This window comes from Motacilla alba, chromosome 12 (genome assembly GCF_015832195.1).
Source record: "Motacilla alba alba isolate MOTALB_02 chromosome 12, Motacilla_alba_V1.0_pri, whole genome shotgun sequence".
Taxonomy (NCBI): Eukaryota; Metazoa; Chordata; class Aves; order Passeriformes; family Motacillidae; genus Motacilla; species Motacilla alba.
The window spans coordinates 493689-512887 of NC_052027.1; the positions used below are offsets into that span (position 1 = coordinate 493689).

The 19199-nt window shown below is 52.5% G+C and overlaps 1 protein-coding gene across 3 annotated transcripts in view; it reads left to right on the forward strand.

Annotated features, from left to right (window-relative positions):
- SRGAP3 (SLIT-ROBO Rho GTPase activating protein 3) overlaps positions 1 to 19199 on the forward strand; it is a 71075-nt gene that overhangs the window by 14054 nt on the left and 37822 nt on the right. For all 3 annotated transcript variants that reach the window (XM_038149073.1, XM_038149074.1, XM_038149072.1), the window contains exons 2-3: positions 15676 to 15868; positions 18733 to 18895. In XM_038149073.1, coding sequence (XP_038005001.1) covers positions 15676 to 15868; positions 18733 to 18895 — 356 coding nt within the window. The remainder of the gene's footprint in view (positions 1 to 15675; positions 15869 to 18732; positions 18896 to 19199) is intronic.

A 19199-nucleotide genomic window follows, 5' to 3' on the forward strand; every position in this document is an offset into this window, starting at 1 on the left:
TCAGCCAAAAGCTTCCCCGACGCCTCTCCTCTGTATCTTTGCATCTCCTGGCAGAGCACGCATCTTCGACATATGCTCCTCCAGTCTGTAGATAAAATCCTGCAGTGCTGGGAGATCTGACATCCTCCCTGGGTAGGCTGTTGACTGATTTGATGCTTTCGTCCCCTACTGAAGCTAAATGTTATTTTGCGTGTAGGAGGTGACTCGTTCCTGCGTTTTCCTCGGTGCTCGGGATTCTCTGGGAAGGTTGTGAGACGGGATTCTCTGGGAAGGTTGCTCCAGAGAAATCACAGCGTTTTTCTGGGAGTCCAGCTGTATCCTAGGTGAAGCAGGCAGTCAGCCTGGCAGTGCTCCAGCTGGAAAGGGGGACTGGGGCAGCTGCTGCGTGTTCTGAGCGCGGCTGATGGATCCTGCTGCTCTCAGAGGGACCTCCAGGGGCTGGGGACACAGGCAGCAGGAGTCTCCTGAAGTTCAGACAGGGAAGTGCCAAGTCCTGCAAGTCTTTTTTTCCCAAAAGGTGGGGAAATAGCCCTTTTAGACTCACTGTGCTGTTATATTTCTTAAAAAGCACTTAAATAAAATAATGGTGGGCTGGTCTCTAACTGGATTTAAAATGTTTCTTGTAATTCACTAATGCACTTCCCATCATGTTGCCAGAACGTATGCTGTGACTTTGAGGAGGCAGCAAATGCAAGTTGCAGAGAATTCCAAATGGCCATTTATTTTGAGCAGGATCTTAGTTCTCACTTGGAGCTTCCTGCCATTGCTGAGAAGACTTAAGCATTTCTCCTTGTTCTTGAGTGCTGTTTAATCCCATGAGTGTGGGGGCCTCCCTAGATCTGCTGTGTGAAGCCATTCAGGTCGGTAGATGAGTGGAGGTGATAAATGTTGGGTGCTTGCCTGGGGCACAGCCCGTGGGGCCGCGTTGGGTGCTGGGGTCTGAGGGACCCGGGATGTGCTGGCACCCAGCTCTGCCCAGCCATCAGTGGAGCAGCACACTGAGAGTCGATGACAAATACTTACACAACCCTCTGCTTGCATCCTCTGCTTGGCAATATCTTCTGTCTTTTTCTTCTTGGTAATATCTTCTTTCTCTTTTTGTAGTATCCCGTATCTTTATTGATATAGATTCCCGTAGGATTTTGCTAGGAGCAGACCAGCCAGTCTTTGGCAAGATGGTGCTTTAGACAAAGAGCAGGAGCTGTGCTTGTGGGTGCTTCTTTGCTGAGCAGAGTAGCTCTGTGCTCCTGCAGGAAGGACACAGCTGTCCTCCTGTCCCCTTCGTCAGGGACCGTCGTCCCCAGGAACAGTCAGTGCTGGTGAAACGTAGCATTTTGTCCTATTTTTGCATTTATTAGCATACACTGATTATTCATAGGAATAATTACCCTTTACCAACTCACATTAATTTAGATGGCTTTTGAAAAGCAATCAAGAAGAGTGGGAATGATAATGCATCAAAGGCATATGGCACAGAAGGAATAGGGTGCATTTTACGTAATGACCATGTCAAGACACTGTCAGCTTTTCCCTTCAGACTGCAGTCATTGGAACCCATTTGATGGCTGTGGCTAAAGGCCACAATGTGCTCCCTACCTCAAGTTGATTCATGCTCTTTGTCTCACTTCTGTCTCCCTTCAGAAAAGAGCAACATCATTTTAGGGGGACAGCATGAAAACAGACAAAACCACGTACCAGGTCATTTCGGCATTCCAAAGTGCCTTACCTGTCCCTGCACTGGTAGGGTTAAATTCCCAAGTGCTTTTATTATCAGGGAGCTTGGAGGATACAGCAAATGAAGCTTGGAGGATACAGCAAATTCTTGTCTGCCCTCAGCCACAGGGAAGAGCCCTGGAGTCTTCTTCACGGCCAGGGCCAGCGTGTTTCTTTTGTAGGGGAGGAGGTCTTGACAGTGCAGTCAGATCTTGGGCGTGTTTAGAGGGTCACACACCTGAGCAGGGCTGTCAGGTATTACTCTCTCAGTCATGGTGAGTCTCCTCTGACTTTGAACTGGGCAATGGAGGTGAAAATCCGAGTGTCACATGGGACTCATGGCCTGAAAGTACTGACTGTGTTCTTTTGCTCTGGGTTACAGATGCTGCTCTGAAAGCCAAATGTGATGTGATGAAATAAGAGTGCCTTGGTAGACAGAGATGGGGAGTGAGTAATCCTTAGAGAAGGGCAGGAAAAGGCAGGGTTCAGTTCAGGTCAGAGGACAGGCTGAGCAGTGGTCGAACACATTTTGGAGGAGGAGAGCAGCAAGCACATAGAGGACTGGTCTTCCTGATGCTTCAGTGGTTAAAACCTTGTTTTCTCAATTTGGGGAGATAAACTCTTCTGTTTTTGAAACGAGCCTGAAACGGCTCCTGTGCAGATTGGTGCAAGTGTTGATCAGCTGGTGCTGCTCGGCAGGAGCAGCTCCGCAGCCCAGCGTGGTTCCAGTCAATATTGGCTGCTTGCAGTGAGCACAAGTCATCCCTCGTCGGGAGTGTCTCACAGAAGGAATGGCTCCTGCGCGGAAAACAAACACTAGTGAGCTGTGGCGGATATAGCTCCAGGATTATTCTGCTGACATTGTCAGAATTTTAGTAACTGGGAAGAAATCTCCATTGAGGAGCGTTTGCAGGGGGTTGGTTACACACTGCATGCACAGGGAGGGGTGGGTGTCAGTTCTATTAGTCTGGAATAATGTGTTGTCAGGAGATACGGAACTGGGATGCTGCTCAGGCTGGCTCTGTGGATTCTGCTGCACGTCGTTCATACTCTGTGCCGCATTCCTCGTGCATTATTTTCAGCTAAATAAGTGAGCCCCTGAGTTCATCACTGCTTCAGCTTTGTGCTGTCAGATTGGAATGAGGACACGCTCTGAATCTGTGTGATGGAGTGGGACTTGTTCCACCAGAGGCTTGTGTTAAAGGAGGAGCACAGTTACTGCAGTGTTGGAGACTTCTGTTTATTCCTGGCACTGATGGCAGGATGTAATCTTAAAATTAGGAATTCGTGTGAGGAGCAGTGACAGCATGCTGCCACCCTTATTTGTTTGAAATTTTGTATCTAAAGGAATCTGTTTGCAGCATAAGGAGAAGAGGAAAATACAGTTTTCTACCAGCAGTGCTTTGGTACTTCATTTGATTTATAAATTACTTGATAAGCATGGATATGCAATGGCAAAGAATACTTCAAAACAAAAAGCTTGTGAATGTTTTCTTTCACTTTGGGGTCTGAACTCGTGGGACCCCCTATGTAGGACCTCAAGATTGCTTGGACTATGGCATGCTTACCCCTTGGCAGCAGTAGGTGCAGTTCCAGGGGGGATTTGGGTCCATGAAGTGCATTGAGCGTGGATGGCGAGCTGTTCACGTGGGCAGGTTTGTCTGCTTTGTGTGAGGCAGGCAGAGGTGGTTTTGGAGCAGGGAGGAAACGTGTCCCCCATGTGTCCAAGGTACACTGCTGTGCTCAGGGGTCTGGGCTGAACCCCAGATGTGCTGAGGCAGCTCCTGCTCCTGTGCACGGAGCGAGCAGACCCATCCCCACCTTTCCAGGCTGCCTCTTGTCTGCCCACGCCCCTGCTTTGCTCATCTTGCTCCAGAGACGGGAGGAGGCATTTCATGGTGGGGAGGTTTGGGCTCCAGTTCAGGTCTGGCTGAGTGGGGAGAGGGTGCTGAACAGAGCTCAGAATCACATAAATGGGCAATTGGGTGTGGGGGAGAGAATGAGAACAACACACGGGGCGAAGCAAGGAAAGGCTGGCTCCGGGAGGACTCTGGCCCTGCAGAGGGCTCATCCAGGCGGTGGTGATGGTGTCTCAAAGGCAGAGGTGCCTCTGAAGGGGCTGTTGAGGTCCTCTGAGAAAGGAGCAGCCCCTTGGTGCTGCTGTTCCCCGATGAATGACAGCAGAGGGAGCACACGTGGGTCTCTGCCCCCGGCGCGGGCAGAGGTGTGCAGCTGGCGGTGGGCAGCTGCACTCCTTGCCTGTTCTGCCATTTTAAGGGGGTGAGATTGTGGCTGATGCCTTCGAAACGCAGCAGGGTTAGAGCAGAAGAGAGAGCGCGTGTTTGGAACGCTCCCAAAGTGTAACATATTGCACATGTATTGTGTAGGCTCGGGAAATGATGTTTAGAGTAGCTGAGCCCACAGGCTACTTGGACAAAGCAAATATCAAGACCATTAAGTTTTCTTGCTAAGCTTGACTCGTCCTTGTTATTAAGGTCGTTTCAGTGCATATTTTGATAACTGTGAGGTTTCTGTGTTACAACTTGGTGCTTGAAAATTTTTTAAAATCAGTTGGAAAACATTTTGCCAGATTTTTGTCAAGCTGTCAGTGAGAGCTTTGTTATGCAGGAGTGATAGAGAAACACTTTTGAAAATAATTTTTCTTCTTTTTCACTCTTAGGCTGACAAATCAGGAGAAGCAGCTTTTCTGGTCATGCAGGTCAAGCAGAGAAAGGGAGTAGTTCTCAGAGGGACTGCAGGTGTGGTGCTGGGTTGGAGGGGGTTGAGAGCCTGTCAGTCGCTGCAGGGAGTGCACAGGGAGCATCAGTTCCATGTGTTTTTATAAGCCTGTTCAATGTCAAACCCTATCCTAAAAATGTACTAAAATTGCCTGAGAGTGTTGACCCCTCAAGATAATCCCAGGGCCAAGGGAAGTTCAAGATTTCTGCTCAGAGACACTCAGCATTTCAAAAGGGGATTTTGGGAGGGCTGGGATAAAACAACTTCCATATGGGATACAGACTCGTAGGTAACAGGAACACATTAAAAGATGGTGATGTGTGTAAGGCACTGCTGCTGCCTAAACTCTGTGTTTTAGTGTGTTTATACCAGCCTGTAGCAAATCCTTTGTAACGAATTGCTTGCTTTAATCTCTTTCCAGCTAGCAGGAGTTAGTGTTGGCACTGTTAGCATGGTGTGGATGGACATCCTAAGGCCCGAGGGAAGGATACCCTGGGGGCAGGGCTGGGGAGAAGCTGCCCATGAGCTCAGAGCAGACACCCTGAGCTGGCTGCCCTGTTACCTCAGCTCTCCTGCTAACTCAGAGTGTTTCTATCAGATTTAGCCAGGTTCTGTTCCTCTGGACTCCTGGAGTTGGGACAAGGAACGAAAGTGGAAGGCGAGGAAATTGTGGACATCCCCACCCGTCTGCACAGAGAGGCAGAGGATGTCTGTTCTGTTTGACTTTTGGAAGGGCAAAGTGTCAAAATTACACACGAGAGTGATAAATGTGACACTGTCAAAAGCAAATGTAGTTAAAGCAGCTTCTGAATAAGCCAGGAGCAGTAGTGAGTCAGCAGAGAGGGGCTATAAATACCAGAGCTGATGCAGCAGCTGCAGCTGGGGGGCCACCAGGGAAGAAGGGAGTGGAGAGGCTCTGGGATGTACCAGGATCCACATGTGTTTTGGGAAGCTGTCAGAGAGAAGAGAACCAGAACTGGTAATTACAAGGTATTCTCCAGATGCTTAGTCTAGAGTTAAATGGTTGGTTTTCATAGGTTCTCCCTTAGATTAAGAAAAAGCCAGAACAGGTGACTCAGAGCTGTGCTTCGGTGGCAGGGGAGCTTGTGCAGGTGTGCAGACACTTCGCCTGCACTGGAGCAAGCACTGCTGTTGCTTGTGCATCTGTATTCCCAGCACTCTGGAGGGAGAGTTCACAGTAAACAAACCTTTAATTTAACAGAGTTTTAAAACAAAGTCTGGGTTAGCTGTCTCTTGTGGTGTTTCTGGGAGATACAGAAGCGGGGGAGCAGTGCCTGCATGCTGCAGGTCAGGGATGTGCATGGAAGTGTTGTGGTCACAGCTGACAATTCAGAAAGATTAAGGGCAAAATAATGTTCTCATGTGCTTTTGCAGTTGAAGATTATCTGGTGATAAAGCCATGAGATGTTTATTTGTGGGGAGGTTTGTGTGTGTAATTGCTTCCTCTTACACCTTGGACATCTGCAGCCATGTATTTTTTACATGAATGGTAGAAACCAGGGGCTGACAGGTTTATTTTTTAATTTGTCTCTACTCTCCCACTCCTGCAGGGCTGTGCCCACTGACATGCTCCCCTCGGCTGTCCCCACTTGCCAGAATGATCCAGTGCTTCTTGTGCTTCCATTTTGTCTTTGTTTTCAGTCCTTAGTTTAGGTAGAGATCCATGGCTTTATTTGGAGCAGTCCCCATGCACCCCGGCTCTCCCTGTGCTCAGGTGGGGTGGCAGTGGCGTGGTGAGGGCTGCTGGTGGCTCGTTCCATCCTTCTGTCTCCCGTGTGTTCTGCTCGAGTCTGAATTTCAGGTGGGCGGGCGGTTCATTACTCTTTCTGCAGCATTTATGCAGATTGCAGTCTGAGCTTTTTTTAGAAGAGCAAGAATCAGGAGCAATTAGCAATCTGCTCAGGAAGGAGCTAGCAAAGAGGCAGACAGCAGCTCTGTGGCATGCAAGGGGCCGAGCTCTGTGCTGAGCTGGGCCAGTGTTGTCCCCGTGGTAGCCCTTGGGCTTGTCCATCAGCGTGGCCCTCGCGGGTGAGCGCTGCTGCCAGCCAGCAGCTGGAGCAGAGCCTCTGCAGGGGAGTGATGCAGGAGTGCTGCTGTGCTGCAGCGCAGGGTGCAGTCTCAGGGGCTCAGTGAGCGCAGGGAGTGGGGCAGCAGTGCTGTATGGACAGGCAGATGTGTCCATAGCCCAGGGCTCAAGCATGGCTACCAAACCCCGCCAGGGGCACAGGCTGCCCCAGCACAGCCCACGGTGCCTCCTCACCCCAGCCAGCACCCCTGGGCAGCTGAGCTGGCTCCGGCCATGGCACATGCCAGCTGACCCTGCCGGGAGATCTGAGCAGGGGTTAGTCTGCCCCTCAGTTCACATAAACAAACAAATGCCAGTCTTTATTTGCTCCCCCTGCCAGGACGATGCATTCCTTCATTTAGGTGACTGTTGTTAACCTGGCTGGTGTCTCAGCCACGCTGCCAGCCCCGTACTTTTCCTTGTATGAAGGGATGTGGATTCAGACAATTGGAGAGCTCTGCACATCAGAGTGGGAGCAGAAGAGAAAGAGGGGATTTTTTAAAGAAAACAGTGCTTTGACAGAAGGAATGCTGGAATGTTTACATCTATAGCTTCTCTTCCATACGTGTGTGACACGAGGCAAGCATGGCAGGGGAGTCCTGCAGGAGCAGTGCTGCAGCAGCTCTGCTCTGCATACCAAGGAAATCCAGTGAAATAGCCGAGGATTATTTTCTGGAAGTGATGGACACCTGCAGTGACAGCTGATTTTAGCCAGAGCTGTAGCTGCAGGAGCCCTTTCTGTCCTGATGGTGCTTCAGGGAAAGCTGTGCACACTGGTGCATATGGATTGCATTTGTCTGCTGGCTCGCTTCCCCTGGAGCTGCCCAAGTACCTTTAATGCCCTTTCTTATTTCTGGGTGAGAATTTTAACACTCCTGTACTACACCAGGCTATTTCTGTATTTTCTTTGGTGTTGTTTATCTATAACCATCTGGTTCTGCACCCACTAATAAATGGGATGCTGGGGAAGATGGTGAGAGCAGACAATATGCTTTATGCTGATTTACCCTTCTGAAGAAGGCAGGAGCACAATCACTTGGTACTGAAGGAATGAAGCAAGCGAGGGTGATAATCTCTGCTTCGTGGGTGGCAGCTGCACAACCCAGTGATCCCAATGTAGAACATATTATTAGCCTCAAGCTAAGCTGTCTGCAGTCTGGAACTTGCTCCAGGTCTATAGTAAATGATGAATTCATGAGGAGGTTGTGAAGTATTGGGCTGGATCCTGTCTGGTATGGAAAGCCCTTTGGAGGCAGTCTCTCCACAGCTGCTGGGTTCTCCACTGCATGCCTGTTACCTTCTGAATATCCTCGTGGTCCTTCTGCCCTGCAGGTGTGAGTTCTGCAGGTCTTCATTCACCCTGAAGCTCCCCGAGACTGCTGGTGCTGCCCGAGGCTGCGTTCGCAGCCATTGGGGAGGGTTGTGCTGGTTCTTGGGAAGGTGAAATCCCTCCCCACATTTATGTTTCCTGTCTGCAAGTTCCAGGCTGGCTGGATCTGGTGACAGATGATGTACTGTGTTGGTCTCAGCACAGCTTTCCCTTGCTGTTCCAATATTGTGCTTTTTCTGGAGAGGAGGAGGAGTGAAGAGCAGTGTCAGCCTTGGGCTGACATTTTGCTGATCTCGGAGGCAGAGGCTCTAGGGAAGCAGCACTGTTGATTCCCTGGCAGCAGCTGAGCCTTTCCTGGTCAGTGCTGATGGAGGCAGGGAGCAGAGCATCTGCAGTTGCCTCTGGCCAGGTCCTTGTGCTGAAATTGGAAAAGCACAGTGGAGATAGCCAAGAGGACATGGAAGAGCAGCATTTCTGGGTGATGAGGACATGCTCCAAAGGAAGCATGATTAGGCTCCAGGAATGCTCAGGAGGTTTTGGTCGGGAGGCACAGCAGGGAGCTGGATCAGACCCTGGAGATGCCCAGGAGGTTTTGGTCAGAGGCACAGTGTGAAGCTGGCTGTGCCAGTGCAGGTCCCGGGGAGCCAGCTGCCTGTGATATTTTTAGGAACATTAAGTCAAACAAATAAAAGAAATTGGGCAACTGCTGCTGTTGGACTTGCCGATTCCTGCAGGTTCCTCGGTTTGAGTCTACTGCTTTGGAATTTGTTTTTCTTGTAGTTTTCTGTGTCCCTTCAGGCTGGGAGGGGTTTAGCCTTGAAACGAAGTTCAGGCCCATCTCCACCGCAGACAGGCACAGTGGGAAACAGCAGAGATGCCCGAGGAAAGACTTGTTTTATCCTATCTGTAAAATTAGGTTGTAATCCATCTCTCTTTCTGGAAGATCTTGAGGCTTATAGGATGCTTTGAGATGTGAGATGAAAAGTTCTTAAAAGGAATTATCCAGTGTTTTTAATGCCTGTAAAGTATTACTCCGGAAGAGAATTGGTTCAGTGGATCCATGAATACACAGATTTTTCAGGCCAGAAGGCACTGCTGGGTAATCTGATCTGACTTGTGTGTATAATATTTGATCCTGTTAGGGCTGTACAGAGGTTGGGGAACTTGCACAGATACAAGGGGCTGGCTCTAGGAACTGTCTGCAAAGCTCTGCTCTCTTAATGATCTGTGAAATCTTTCCATGCCTGGATTAAGGAATGTGAGGTGCTGAAGTGAACCGTTTAATGATCTTCTCCTTTATTCCATCTCAGTGGCTCAGGGCAGGATTCACATTCTTGTTCAGCTCTTTCTTTTCCAGTTTGAATACATTCTCCTTTGCATCTTAATAGCCCCAAGCCCAGAGCTCCGGTTACATCATTGCAGGCTTTCAGCTGGTGAAAGCCTTTCTCCAGCCGATCCCGGAGCCTCCCATGTGGACAGATGAGGGATCTGGAGCTCATGCCGGCTGTGCAGGAGGGCAGTCAGAAGAGCTGTTTTCTCTGGGGAAAGAGCCGCCATCTGGTTTTGTGAAGCTTCTTTTGCTGTTCTTAAATCGTGAACAAATACAAGAGATCTGTTTGGTTCTTTGTTTTTAGTGCTTTTTTGCGTCCGTTGTATTCCTAACAGGCAAAACCAGAGGAGGCACAAACTCAGCAGAGGCAGCTGTTCTGCCTTCCCCCTTCTCTTGCTGATCCTGCTTGGGAAGCAGCTGGGGACAGAAATGCTGGCTGTGGGACACAAGGCGTTCCCCAAAAGACACAGGCAGCAAGCAGGGGATTGCCAGGGATCTTGGAATGCTGGAGGTTTGGGGTGGACCTCTTTAATGTAACACCAAAAACTCCAAAACAAACAAACAAACCCAAATTCAAACCCCAAACAACAAAACCAACCCCAACCTCCTCCAAGTCTTTTTTAATGAGCATTTCTGGGGTCTCGCTCCACCTTCAGTCCTGTAAATTCTCCTTCCCATTGATCAGCACGATCAGGGCAGGGTCACGTAGCCTGACAACAGGGTGCAGGGACAATAAATGAGATTTACTCCCTCGGTGCTGCTCGCAGTCAGACAAAAGTGGCAGCAGATGTGACCAGTTCAGGCTGTGAATTACAAGTGGACAAGTCTGTGTTCCCAAGGAAACGTGGCAGTGCCCGGGGCTGTGGGAGAAGGAGCGGGAGGATGCTGCAGCCCAGCAGCATCCCCATGGCAGGCCCCTCTCCGGGGCTGGGGTCGGGGTCCTGTGCAGGGTCCCTGCCAGGCCGGGTGGGCTGGGCACAGACCTCTCTGCTGCCATGAACCTTGAGCCACGCAAGGACTGAGTGGAGCAGAGAGCCGGGGCTCTGGAGCTTTGAGGACACGGCGTGGAGCTGAGCTGTGCCTGCCCTGGTCCGTGCCTGGGGCGCTGCCAGCAGGGCCATCCCCGGATAAAGCCTGCTGTGCTCTGTGCCAGGCAGGAGAAAACAGGAAAATATGCCCTTCTGCTGCCTAAATTTAGCCCCCAAAGCTTGTCTGGTCCCAGCGGCGACTCCTGTGGTAAACCACAGCTCCAGAGTGGGGATCAGCCCCATCTCCAGCGTCTGGCAAGGACGGGGGGCAGTACCTGCCACCAGGCTCCAGCTCTGCTCATGCCTCTCCTCACAGAAAGAGGCAGGGAAAGAGGCACTTTGGGTCAGTCTGGCTCATTTCTGTGAGTGGTGCAGAGGGAAACAAACCAGCTCCCGTGCCGAGTGAGGATTTCTTCTGCAGGCAGGTTTGCCTTCTCCGTCGTGCCAGAGAGGAAGGGCACGTGGTCCAGGAGATGAGAGAGAACCTGGAGAGGCAGCTGCCCAGCCGCTCCCAGAGCCAGGGGAGCTGTGGTTGGCATTGCCTGGTCTGGGCACTCTCTGGCCAGCTCTTCCCATCTGGCATGCATGATGTGTGGTTTGAAGTGCTGGGTCTGTTCTTAAATTGGACATAATTGCAATGCACCATTATATCTGTTCTCACTCTTGATCTGTGGGAAGTTTGGCCTCGAGGCTCAGCTGGAGTTAACAGTAACCACTGTTTGGATTCCTTTGGTTGGTTTTTTGGCTCCTGGTGTCCCAGGAGCATGGGCTGCGTGCAGGCAGTGCTGCCTGTGGAAGGGGACTGGGGGCTCTGCTTCACCCAAAACACTTGTTCCCTGCTGCCTCCTCACAAGCCAGGCTGGCTGCTTTCAGATCTGCACTCAGACAGTTTTTAAGGGAAATCCGCTGTCAGTAGCTCCTGTGGATTTGGAGTATCGAAGTATATGACAAGTGCCACCACCTTGGCAGCAGCAGCAGCCACCATCGTGTGCAAGGACAGGAGGGGGAAGGGGACTGCGTGAGGAGCAGCGTGTGGGATCTGCTGTTGCTGTGCCTCTCGGTGGCAGAGCTTTGCCACCTTCTTCTTGCTGAGCTTGTTATTGATCATTTCAAGGCCTCATTGTCACCGTATCAGCTGTGGTATTTGTTCTTGGACATTGAGGGGCTGCTCTCATCTTCTTTGCCCTTTGCATTCAACGAGGGGCTGCTCCAGGGCAGGGGTTTCACAGGAGAGAAGAAGTCACTGGGTTCAAGATAAGATATCTTACACTTTCACTTCCCTTCTCAGTGGTTGCAGATGAAGTTGTTGCCCCACAGCCCAGCAAGCTGCAGTGTGGGGGCTTGGCGTGGGTACGAGGGAAAACTGGGGCTGTGCACACTAAGTGCTGTGGCATGGACTGGGGATTACAGACACACGAAAATACCTGAAAAATGCCAGTGCCTCAGGAGTTGTTTCCATCCTGGAGAAGGTGTTTTCCTTTTTTTTTCTTTTATTTTTTAACCAGGAACACGTGTTTCAGATAAAAGGCTTGTCTTGTTCTTTGTTTTACCAGGAGCTGTATCTCTTGTTTTTGTCTAAGCAGTGATGTTACTAATCACACGGAAGGAAGGAGAGGGGAGGCTTGGGCAGCTTTGGGCTGTTTGCTTTCACTGCAGGTCCCCTCCACAGGGACCTGTGCAGCGGATGGAGGCGCCCCGGTGTTTGTCTGCGGATGCTCCAGGCCGTGGCCCGCAGCTCCTCGGCTGTTCAGGCTCAGGACTGTCGCTGCTGGGGCCTGACAAAGCCTCTCCTGGCTGCAGCCCTCAGGAGAAGGTGCATGGTCCTCTGGCAGCCATCCTTGCATCCCCCTGCTGCTGCTCCCAGCCCGAGAGCTGCTGCGCAGGCAGGGGATAAGTGCCAGAGGTGCCTGCAGCAGGAGCGTCCCACGGACACGCCTGGGCTCTGAAAAATGCCCTGCCAGCCTGGGGCTGAGCCCGGCTCCTCGGCATCGCCCCGAGAGCCCAGCGCTCCCGGGCTGTGCTGGCTCCACGAGGTGCTCCATCACGGATCCAGGCTCCAGCTGCATTAGCTCTGACTGTGCCTGAGAGCTCTCCCTGGGGAAACGGCGTGCTGCTCAAACGTGGGGTGACAAAGCGCTGGAAAAGACATCTGAGGTGTTTCTGTTATGAAGAGGGCTGGACTTTCAGGGAAGGCAGCACATGGCTACTCTGAAGGGGGCATGAAAACAATTGAGAGTCAAATGGCCTTGTTCGTCTGTTCTGTATTTGTGTAAGAATTGGATCCTCCCTGAGTCCAGCTTGTTGTGCTATATTTGCAATGAACTATTGGGTCTAATCCCAGTTGTGAGAAAATAATGGCTTTTGTTGCCAAGCATATTTTCTCACTTGTCACAAATCAGTGGGGTGAAGCATATGTTAGAGGAGCGGCTGTCTCAGGCTGCCCGGCGGGCGGATCCGTGACAGCGCCGTTCTCCTGGATGGATAACTCGGGTTATCCATGGAGCAGCCGGGGCTGGGTGGGCTGCCCCCGGAGCCCTTGGCAGCAGGGCTTTGTCCCGCTCCCCCCGGCACAGGGGGAGCAGAGGCTCGGCAGCCTTGTCCCAGGCGTTGCTAGAGAAACCTCTGCCTTTGTCTGCCCCTGTCTGAGCAGCCAGAGCTGGGGAGGGGGTGTTGTGCCAAAACCCACATCTCCTGCAGGAGGAGGAGGAGGAGGGTGCTCTGGTGTGCAGCTGCTGGGGCAGGGCTGTGCTGGCTGGAGCAGCACCAAGCCCGTGGCTGCAGGCTCCCCTGGCTCCCCTGGCCTCCCCTGTGTCAGTTTAGGCTCCGACCTTTGCAAGTCTTAACTGCCCAGGATTTTCCACTGCCTGCTTTTCACCAGTGTTTGCCTGTGGAGAGTCGGGTTTATTTAGTAACCCACCTGAACTCCCCCTGTGTTGTCTGTCCATGAGCTGCACAGGATATCCTGCTGTCCTTCTGCTGGGGTTGGCTTCCATGGTGGCTGATGCCAGCTGAGGAGACAAAGGTAAAGTTTTGGGGTTTGGTGCTGAAGAGAAGATTATCTGCCGTGGAAAGCATAGTTGGCAGTTGGTTGAAGGTTGGGATTCCAGGCCTGTGAATCCCCCCGCAAGGGGCAGGATGGATGTAGCATGGCTGCAAGCAGTGCAGGAGCTGTTGGAGCTGTCCCTGGGAGTGCTGACTCCTAGGGACACTTGGAGCACTGAGCAATGTCCTTCTCTCTGCTACCGTGTCTGTCTTTGCATTGGTGATGCCAGCAGCTTTGCATTTTGTTTTCTACACAAGCCCTTCCCATTTAGCATGCAGCAGCAGCCCTGGGGTCAGTGCCCATCTCCACTGTTGGTGTGATGGCTTGTCACTGGGTGGCTTTAGGGTCACGGCTGGCAGCTCCCTGTGCCCACAGAGCCTGTCCTTTGCCTCTGCGTGCTGGGCTGGCACTGACCTGGCTGAACTCCTGCAAGGAAACTTAGGAGTGTCAAATCAACACATTACAGGCATAGGAAAAACAAAGAATTTCTGTTGACAAAGGTCAGAGTGTGCCAGGGACAGAGAGAGCTGGACTCCAGCAAACTGGGAACAGAGACAATAAAGACTGAGGTACTGATACCAGTTGTTGTGAGACCTTGTTTGCAATTTAGCATCCTTTCCTGCATTCTTTTAGCAGAGAATTTAACTTTTGAAGGTATCTCTAGCATTCTCAGTGGAGTGGGATTGTCCTTCATTTTGGAGTTTCTGCAGCTTGCTGTGAGTGAGGGCTGCTGTCTGTATGTCTGTGCCGCAGATGCCCAGAGTCCCAGGGAAACCCCTGTCTGGGCAGAGGCAGCAGCTGTGCTGAGCATCCCTGCTCTGCCTCACCCGTCCTCCTCTGCCAGGGGCCTTGGCTTCTCAGCAGCGTCAGGTGAGCAAGGTGAGGAAAACAGACCTACTCACAAACCTTAGGGAAAGGCCAAGGACATCTCGTGTGTCACGGATTGCTTGTGGGAGCGTTAAAGAGGCTGTTTCTGTAGGTAGCCTAAAATGGCCACAAGTGCCGTGGCTGGTCTGGGCACATGAGGGGAGGAGAGTGAAGGGTCTCAAGGTGAGCACGTGCAGGAGCTGCCTCGCCTCACCTGTGCCCTCCTGCCTTCTGCCCGGGAGCTGGGGGCTGCTCTCCCCTGTCCCCAAGGGCTCTGGGGACAGGGAGGCAGCACATGGACCCGTTCCATCAGCTGACCTCTGCCATTCCAGCTCCTCTGATCCCTCGCCGTGCAGCTGCCCCCCGCAGCCAGCTCAGCCCAATTGTTCTCAGTTTGAATAGATTTTCCTATGGTCTAGTCTCATTTTTCCTCTCCCTTCAGTTCTGCACACGCCCTCCTGCCAGGCTCCCAGCCCTCTGGGCAGAGCTCAGCTGCTGCTCCAAGGAGAGCGAGCAGCTCCTGCACAGGCGTCCTGGCCAGGGGCACTTCACAGAGCTGCAGGAACCCTGCCCGGGGTTGGGAAGAGTTGGGGAGGTGTATTTCCATCACATCCTGTGCCACAGGTGCTGTGTGGCTTCTCTTGCAGACAGAGCAAGGGGTCTGGCTGTGCCTGTGAGCAGCTCTCCCTTCCCCACTGCCTGCCTGTTTCCCTGGGATCAGAATCCCCCGCGTGGGGGATTTGCAGCCGAGGTGCTGGGTTCAGGCAGTGCCAGGGCAGGGCCAGCACTGGAGAGCAGCTGTTCCTGTGGTGCCTGTTCCCTGCAGGATGCAGCGGGGGCCCAGGTGCTGCAGGAGACACCAGCTGCCCGAGGAGCCCATCCCCAGGCTCCACAGGCACCTCCAGGCACTGCTGAGCCCACTTCGGGAAAGGTCGCAGGGTGCTGCCGTGTGTCTGTCCCGGTGTCTGCAGGTCCTCAGGGGAAAGCAAATAAACATGGAACAGATGAGATCTTTGGTGTTTTTGAGCTGGGATTTGGAGGGTGTGAAAGACTTTTTAAGCCTTTGAGCCAAAGCTGGGTTGGATTTGTTGTTAAACCCGGCAGTGCAGGGGGATGGGGTGAGAGAAGGGTGCATGGCAGTGCCAGCTTCCTTAAGGTCAATGCTGGCCATCTTGAAGGTGGACATTTATCAAGAAATAAAACGTTTGTTTATATGAGAACAGTGTGTGATTTCAGGTAGTACCAGATAGATAGAAGCATGGTTTTCTGGTTTCAAAAGGCAATTGAAAGCTCTGAGGTTGGTCTCAGTGTTGTAAGAGTGTTTTGACAAAGAACAGGGTTTAATGTGAGGCTGGTCCATGGCACTGTTCTGCTCCCTCTCGGGAAGCAGATCCTGTGGCCTTACTGAGCCCTGAATTCACCCAGGGCTGGGAGGGAGCTCCAGCAGAGCTCTTTGCTCTGGGACAAGGAAGGAGAACCTTCCTGTCCAGTGTCTGCAGCTGATGTGTTTTGTTCCTCTCCTCTCCCGTGTGCCTGCAGAAATCCGAACGCAGCTGGTGGAGCAGTTCAAATGCCTGGAGCAGCAGTCGGAGTCGCGCCTGCAGCTGCTGCAGGACCTGCAGGAGTTCTTCCGCAGGAAGGCCGAGATCGAGCTGGAGTACTCCCGCAGCCTGGAGAAGCTGGCCGAGCGCTTCTCCTCCAAGATCCGCAGCTCCAGAGAGCACCAGTTCAAGTGAGTGGCTGTTCCCGGGGGCAGGCTGGTGCAGAAGGAGGGGCGGAGGCTGCAGTGAGCACTGGAGGCTGGTCTGTAGCATCGCAGTCCCAAACGGAGTAAGGGCACCTCGGCCGTGACCTCGTCTGTCTCATCCCTGTGGGGTCACAGAAGGAACTGGACACGTGTCTGTCCAGGACTTCCACCACAGCATCACTGACCTGTGCTGCATGAATTACACTCACTGAGCAATACAATAAAATAGGAACTGGGGACTAGGAAGGAGTCAGACCCCTTGATTTTTTCAAGGGTCTTGAATTCAGCCGCTGATTTGATCGTGCAGATAGTGGTGGGTCTGGTGTATAGCCCTGGATTTTGTGTGTAGCCCAGTCACCAGCTGCCCGGGTGCTGCGTGTTTCATGCAGGCTCACTGGCAGGCTCAGGGTTGGAAGCATTTTCTGGAAATGGAGTTTACTGCACTTCATTTGCAATAAAGTATGTGCTTTTTCTGTGCTTAGCCGTATGGTGTTGGAGGGAGGCAGATCTATAGTGGAAATATTGTGAAACAAAGCTTTGAAGTAGGGAATATGAACTGAGTCCTGGGATTGTGTGAGAATCAAACCAGTGATGCAGTTGTGAAATCCATGAATATGTAAATATGTGTTTTCAAAAGCAGCTTCTTTTCAGTTTAACCACACTTGTGGGCTTGGCTAAACCAGAAAATATCTGAAAAAAATAGAAAGAAAAACAATCTTGACTCAGAATTTCATTTTGGAGGTGACTGCTCTGTGGTGAGGATACTGGCTTGTGCCATTCTGCTGGCTGGTGACCTCAAGGCCCTGTGGAGGCCACTGCCCATTGCAGCTGGGGCTGGGCCCTGCTCCCTGTGTGTGCCAGGCCAGAGGTGTCCAGCTGGGCTCTGTGGGGCCACGCTTGTGCTCGTGCTGGGGGTTGGCAGCTGCTGGGGGTTGCTGTGTGCCCTGGCACAGCTGGCTCTCCTGGAGGTGTCAGGGGCGCAGGGTCTCGCTGGGCAGCACGGGCAGGGCAGGAGCTGTGCCTGGCAGGATGTGTGCCCTGTGCCCTGCAGGATGTGTGCTCTGTGCCCAGCAGGGGCCGTGCTGGCAGAGGCTGTGCCCTGCAGGATGTGTGCCCTGTGCCCAGCAGGATTTGTGCCTATGCCCAGCAGGATCTGTGCCCGACAGGGTGTGTGCCCTGTGCCCGACAGGGTGTGTGCCCTGTGCCCAGCAGGGTGTGTGCCCTGTGCCCAGCAGGGTGTGTGCCCTGTGCCCAGCACAGTCTGTGCCCTGGGACCGTGGCAGCCCTGGCAGCATGGAGCCAGGCGCTGCTCCTGGCTGCTCTCCTTGCAGCACCTGAGCTCTCCACCTTTGCCTCCCTGGGCCACAGTGTTTGTCGCTGTCTCTTCTGCCAGCGGTATCTGTGAAAGTCGCTCAGCTGGAGTTGTGCCCTTTGTTCCAGATGAAACTCATGTCATTCAGTTCAGTGGCCAAAGACTGCAGCTGCTGTTCAGTGCCTTTCACAGCAAGCCTGGGCTTTGCCTGCTTGCTGCCCTTCTCCTCACCAGCCCCAGGCTCTTCACAGTCTGTTTCTTCCTCTAACCCCTGGTGATTTTTTTCCTGTTTCAGCTGCAAGAGCAGTGATTTTTGCTGTTACATTACTAAATCCTATTTATTCCATATTACTAAATCCCATTTAATCTGTTTACTCGGTCTCTCTGGTGTGAGGCTTTACTGCTGTCTTGTGCCAAGCTCTGCTGATGATGAGTTGCTGTTCAGATCCTCTCTGTCCTTTTGGCATCTGGCTGTTGCATGTTGGTTGTGTGGTGCTGGGTGCTGCACTGTGCACCAAGGAATTGAAGGAATTGGCCAGTAAGGAGCTCTGGTTCAGAGATGGAGCCCACAGAGGTTCAGGGGGTGTCTGGCCTCAGCCATTAGCTCAGAGCAGTATTAGGACTTTGCATTGCTTACAATTCTAGAAGCTGCTGCTGTGCAGTGTCCACAGGTGCCAGGTGGTTCTCCACTGTTCTGAAGGAGCTGAGCACAAGTGCTGGTGTTGGTGGTGTTAATCAGGTCAGCGTGATTTCAGTGCTCTCTCCTGCTGAGTCCTCACTGTCCATTCCATGTCCAGAGACTCCCGTAATACATTTTTGCCTTCCAGACTGCTCTGTACCTCCCTTACCAGGCTCATCTGCACCACTTCCCCAGCTGCTCCTGTGTGTCGTTATTCTGATGGGGCTGTGGCACTCTCAGGATTCAGGGTCCCTCCAGTGCCCTTTGTCCCCGTGTGCAGCGGGCTGTGCCCAGCCCTGGCTCTGGCCATCGCCGTGCCTCCGGGGCCGCGGGCTCGTCCCTCTGTCTGCCTGCAGTTGTTCTGTCTGTGTGTGCAGGCACGGGGCTCTGCAGTCTCCACGCTGTCCCCGGCAGCATGCCTGAGTGTGTTCGTGTTGTGCACAGGCACTCTGAGGTAACTTTGGATGCAGAAGCCTTTCGTGAGCACTTTTCAGTGGACTAAAGCCAGCACAGTGTGCGGGGTGGCAAAGGGCCCTTCTGCAGCAGTGACAGCTGTATTTGTACTGCGAGCTGTACGAAACTCTCTCCCTTTCCAGCAATGTCTCCTCTCCTGTGCCATCCTCCAGGGCACCCAGTTTGGGAAGGGGCTGGCCGGGGGCCTGGTGTGGTACAGGTGCTTGTGCCACTGGAGATCCCTGCATGCAGTGCTGGTTCAGCTGGAAGAGGAGATCACGCCCCGAATCCCAGTGACCGTGTGCAGGGAGGGAGGCGATGTGCTGACGGTGTTCATTTGAAAATGTGTGCCTTTTTGATGTGTTCACCTGGCCTTTTTGCTTTTTCTTTTCCACGATTCCCTAGGAAAGATCAGCACCTCCTGTCCCCTGTGAACTGCTGGTACCTGGTTCTGACGCAGACCCGTCGAGAGAGCCGAGACCACGCCACCCTGAATGACATCTTCATGAACAATGTCATCGTCCGGCTCTCGCAGATCAGTGAGGATGTCATCAGGCTCTTCAAAAAGGTAACCTGAGCAGCCTTGCTTCACGAGCGTCCATCCTGGAATTTTAGTCTAAAATAGAATTGTCTTAAATGTTGCAGAGCAAATCTTGCAAGGGACTATCACTAAAAAGTGTTCCTGGTAGTATTTATCCTAGAGTTTGAAAGAAACTGAGATCTAGACCTGTCAAGTCTGGAGTGTGAGGTGTGCCCTGGTGCTCAAAGTGTCAGTGCCAGAGAAGAGAGAGGTGAAAACAGGCTGACTTTTTTTCTAGGCTCTTTGGAGGGCTTCGGAGAACAGGTCAGAACAGGCCTGTTGGGTGGAACCT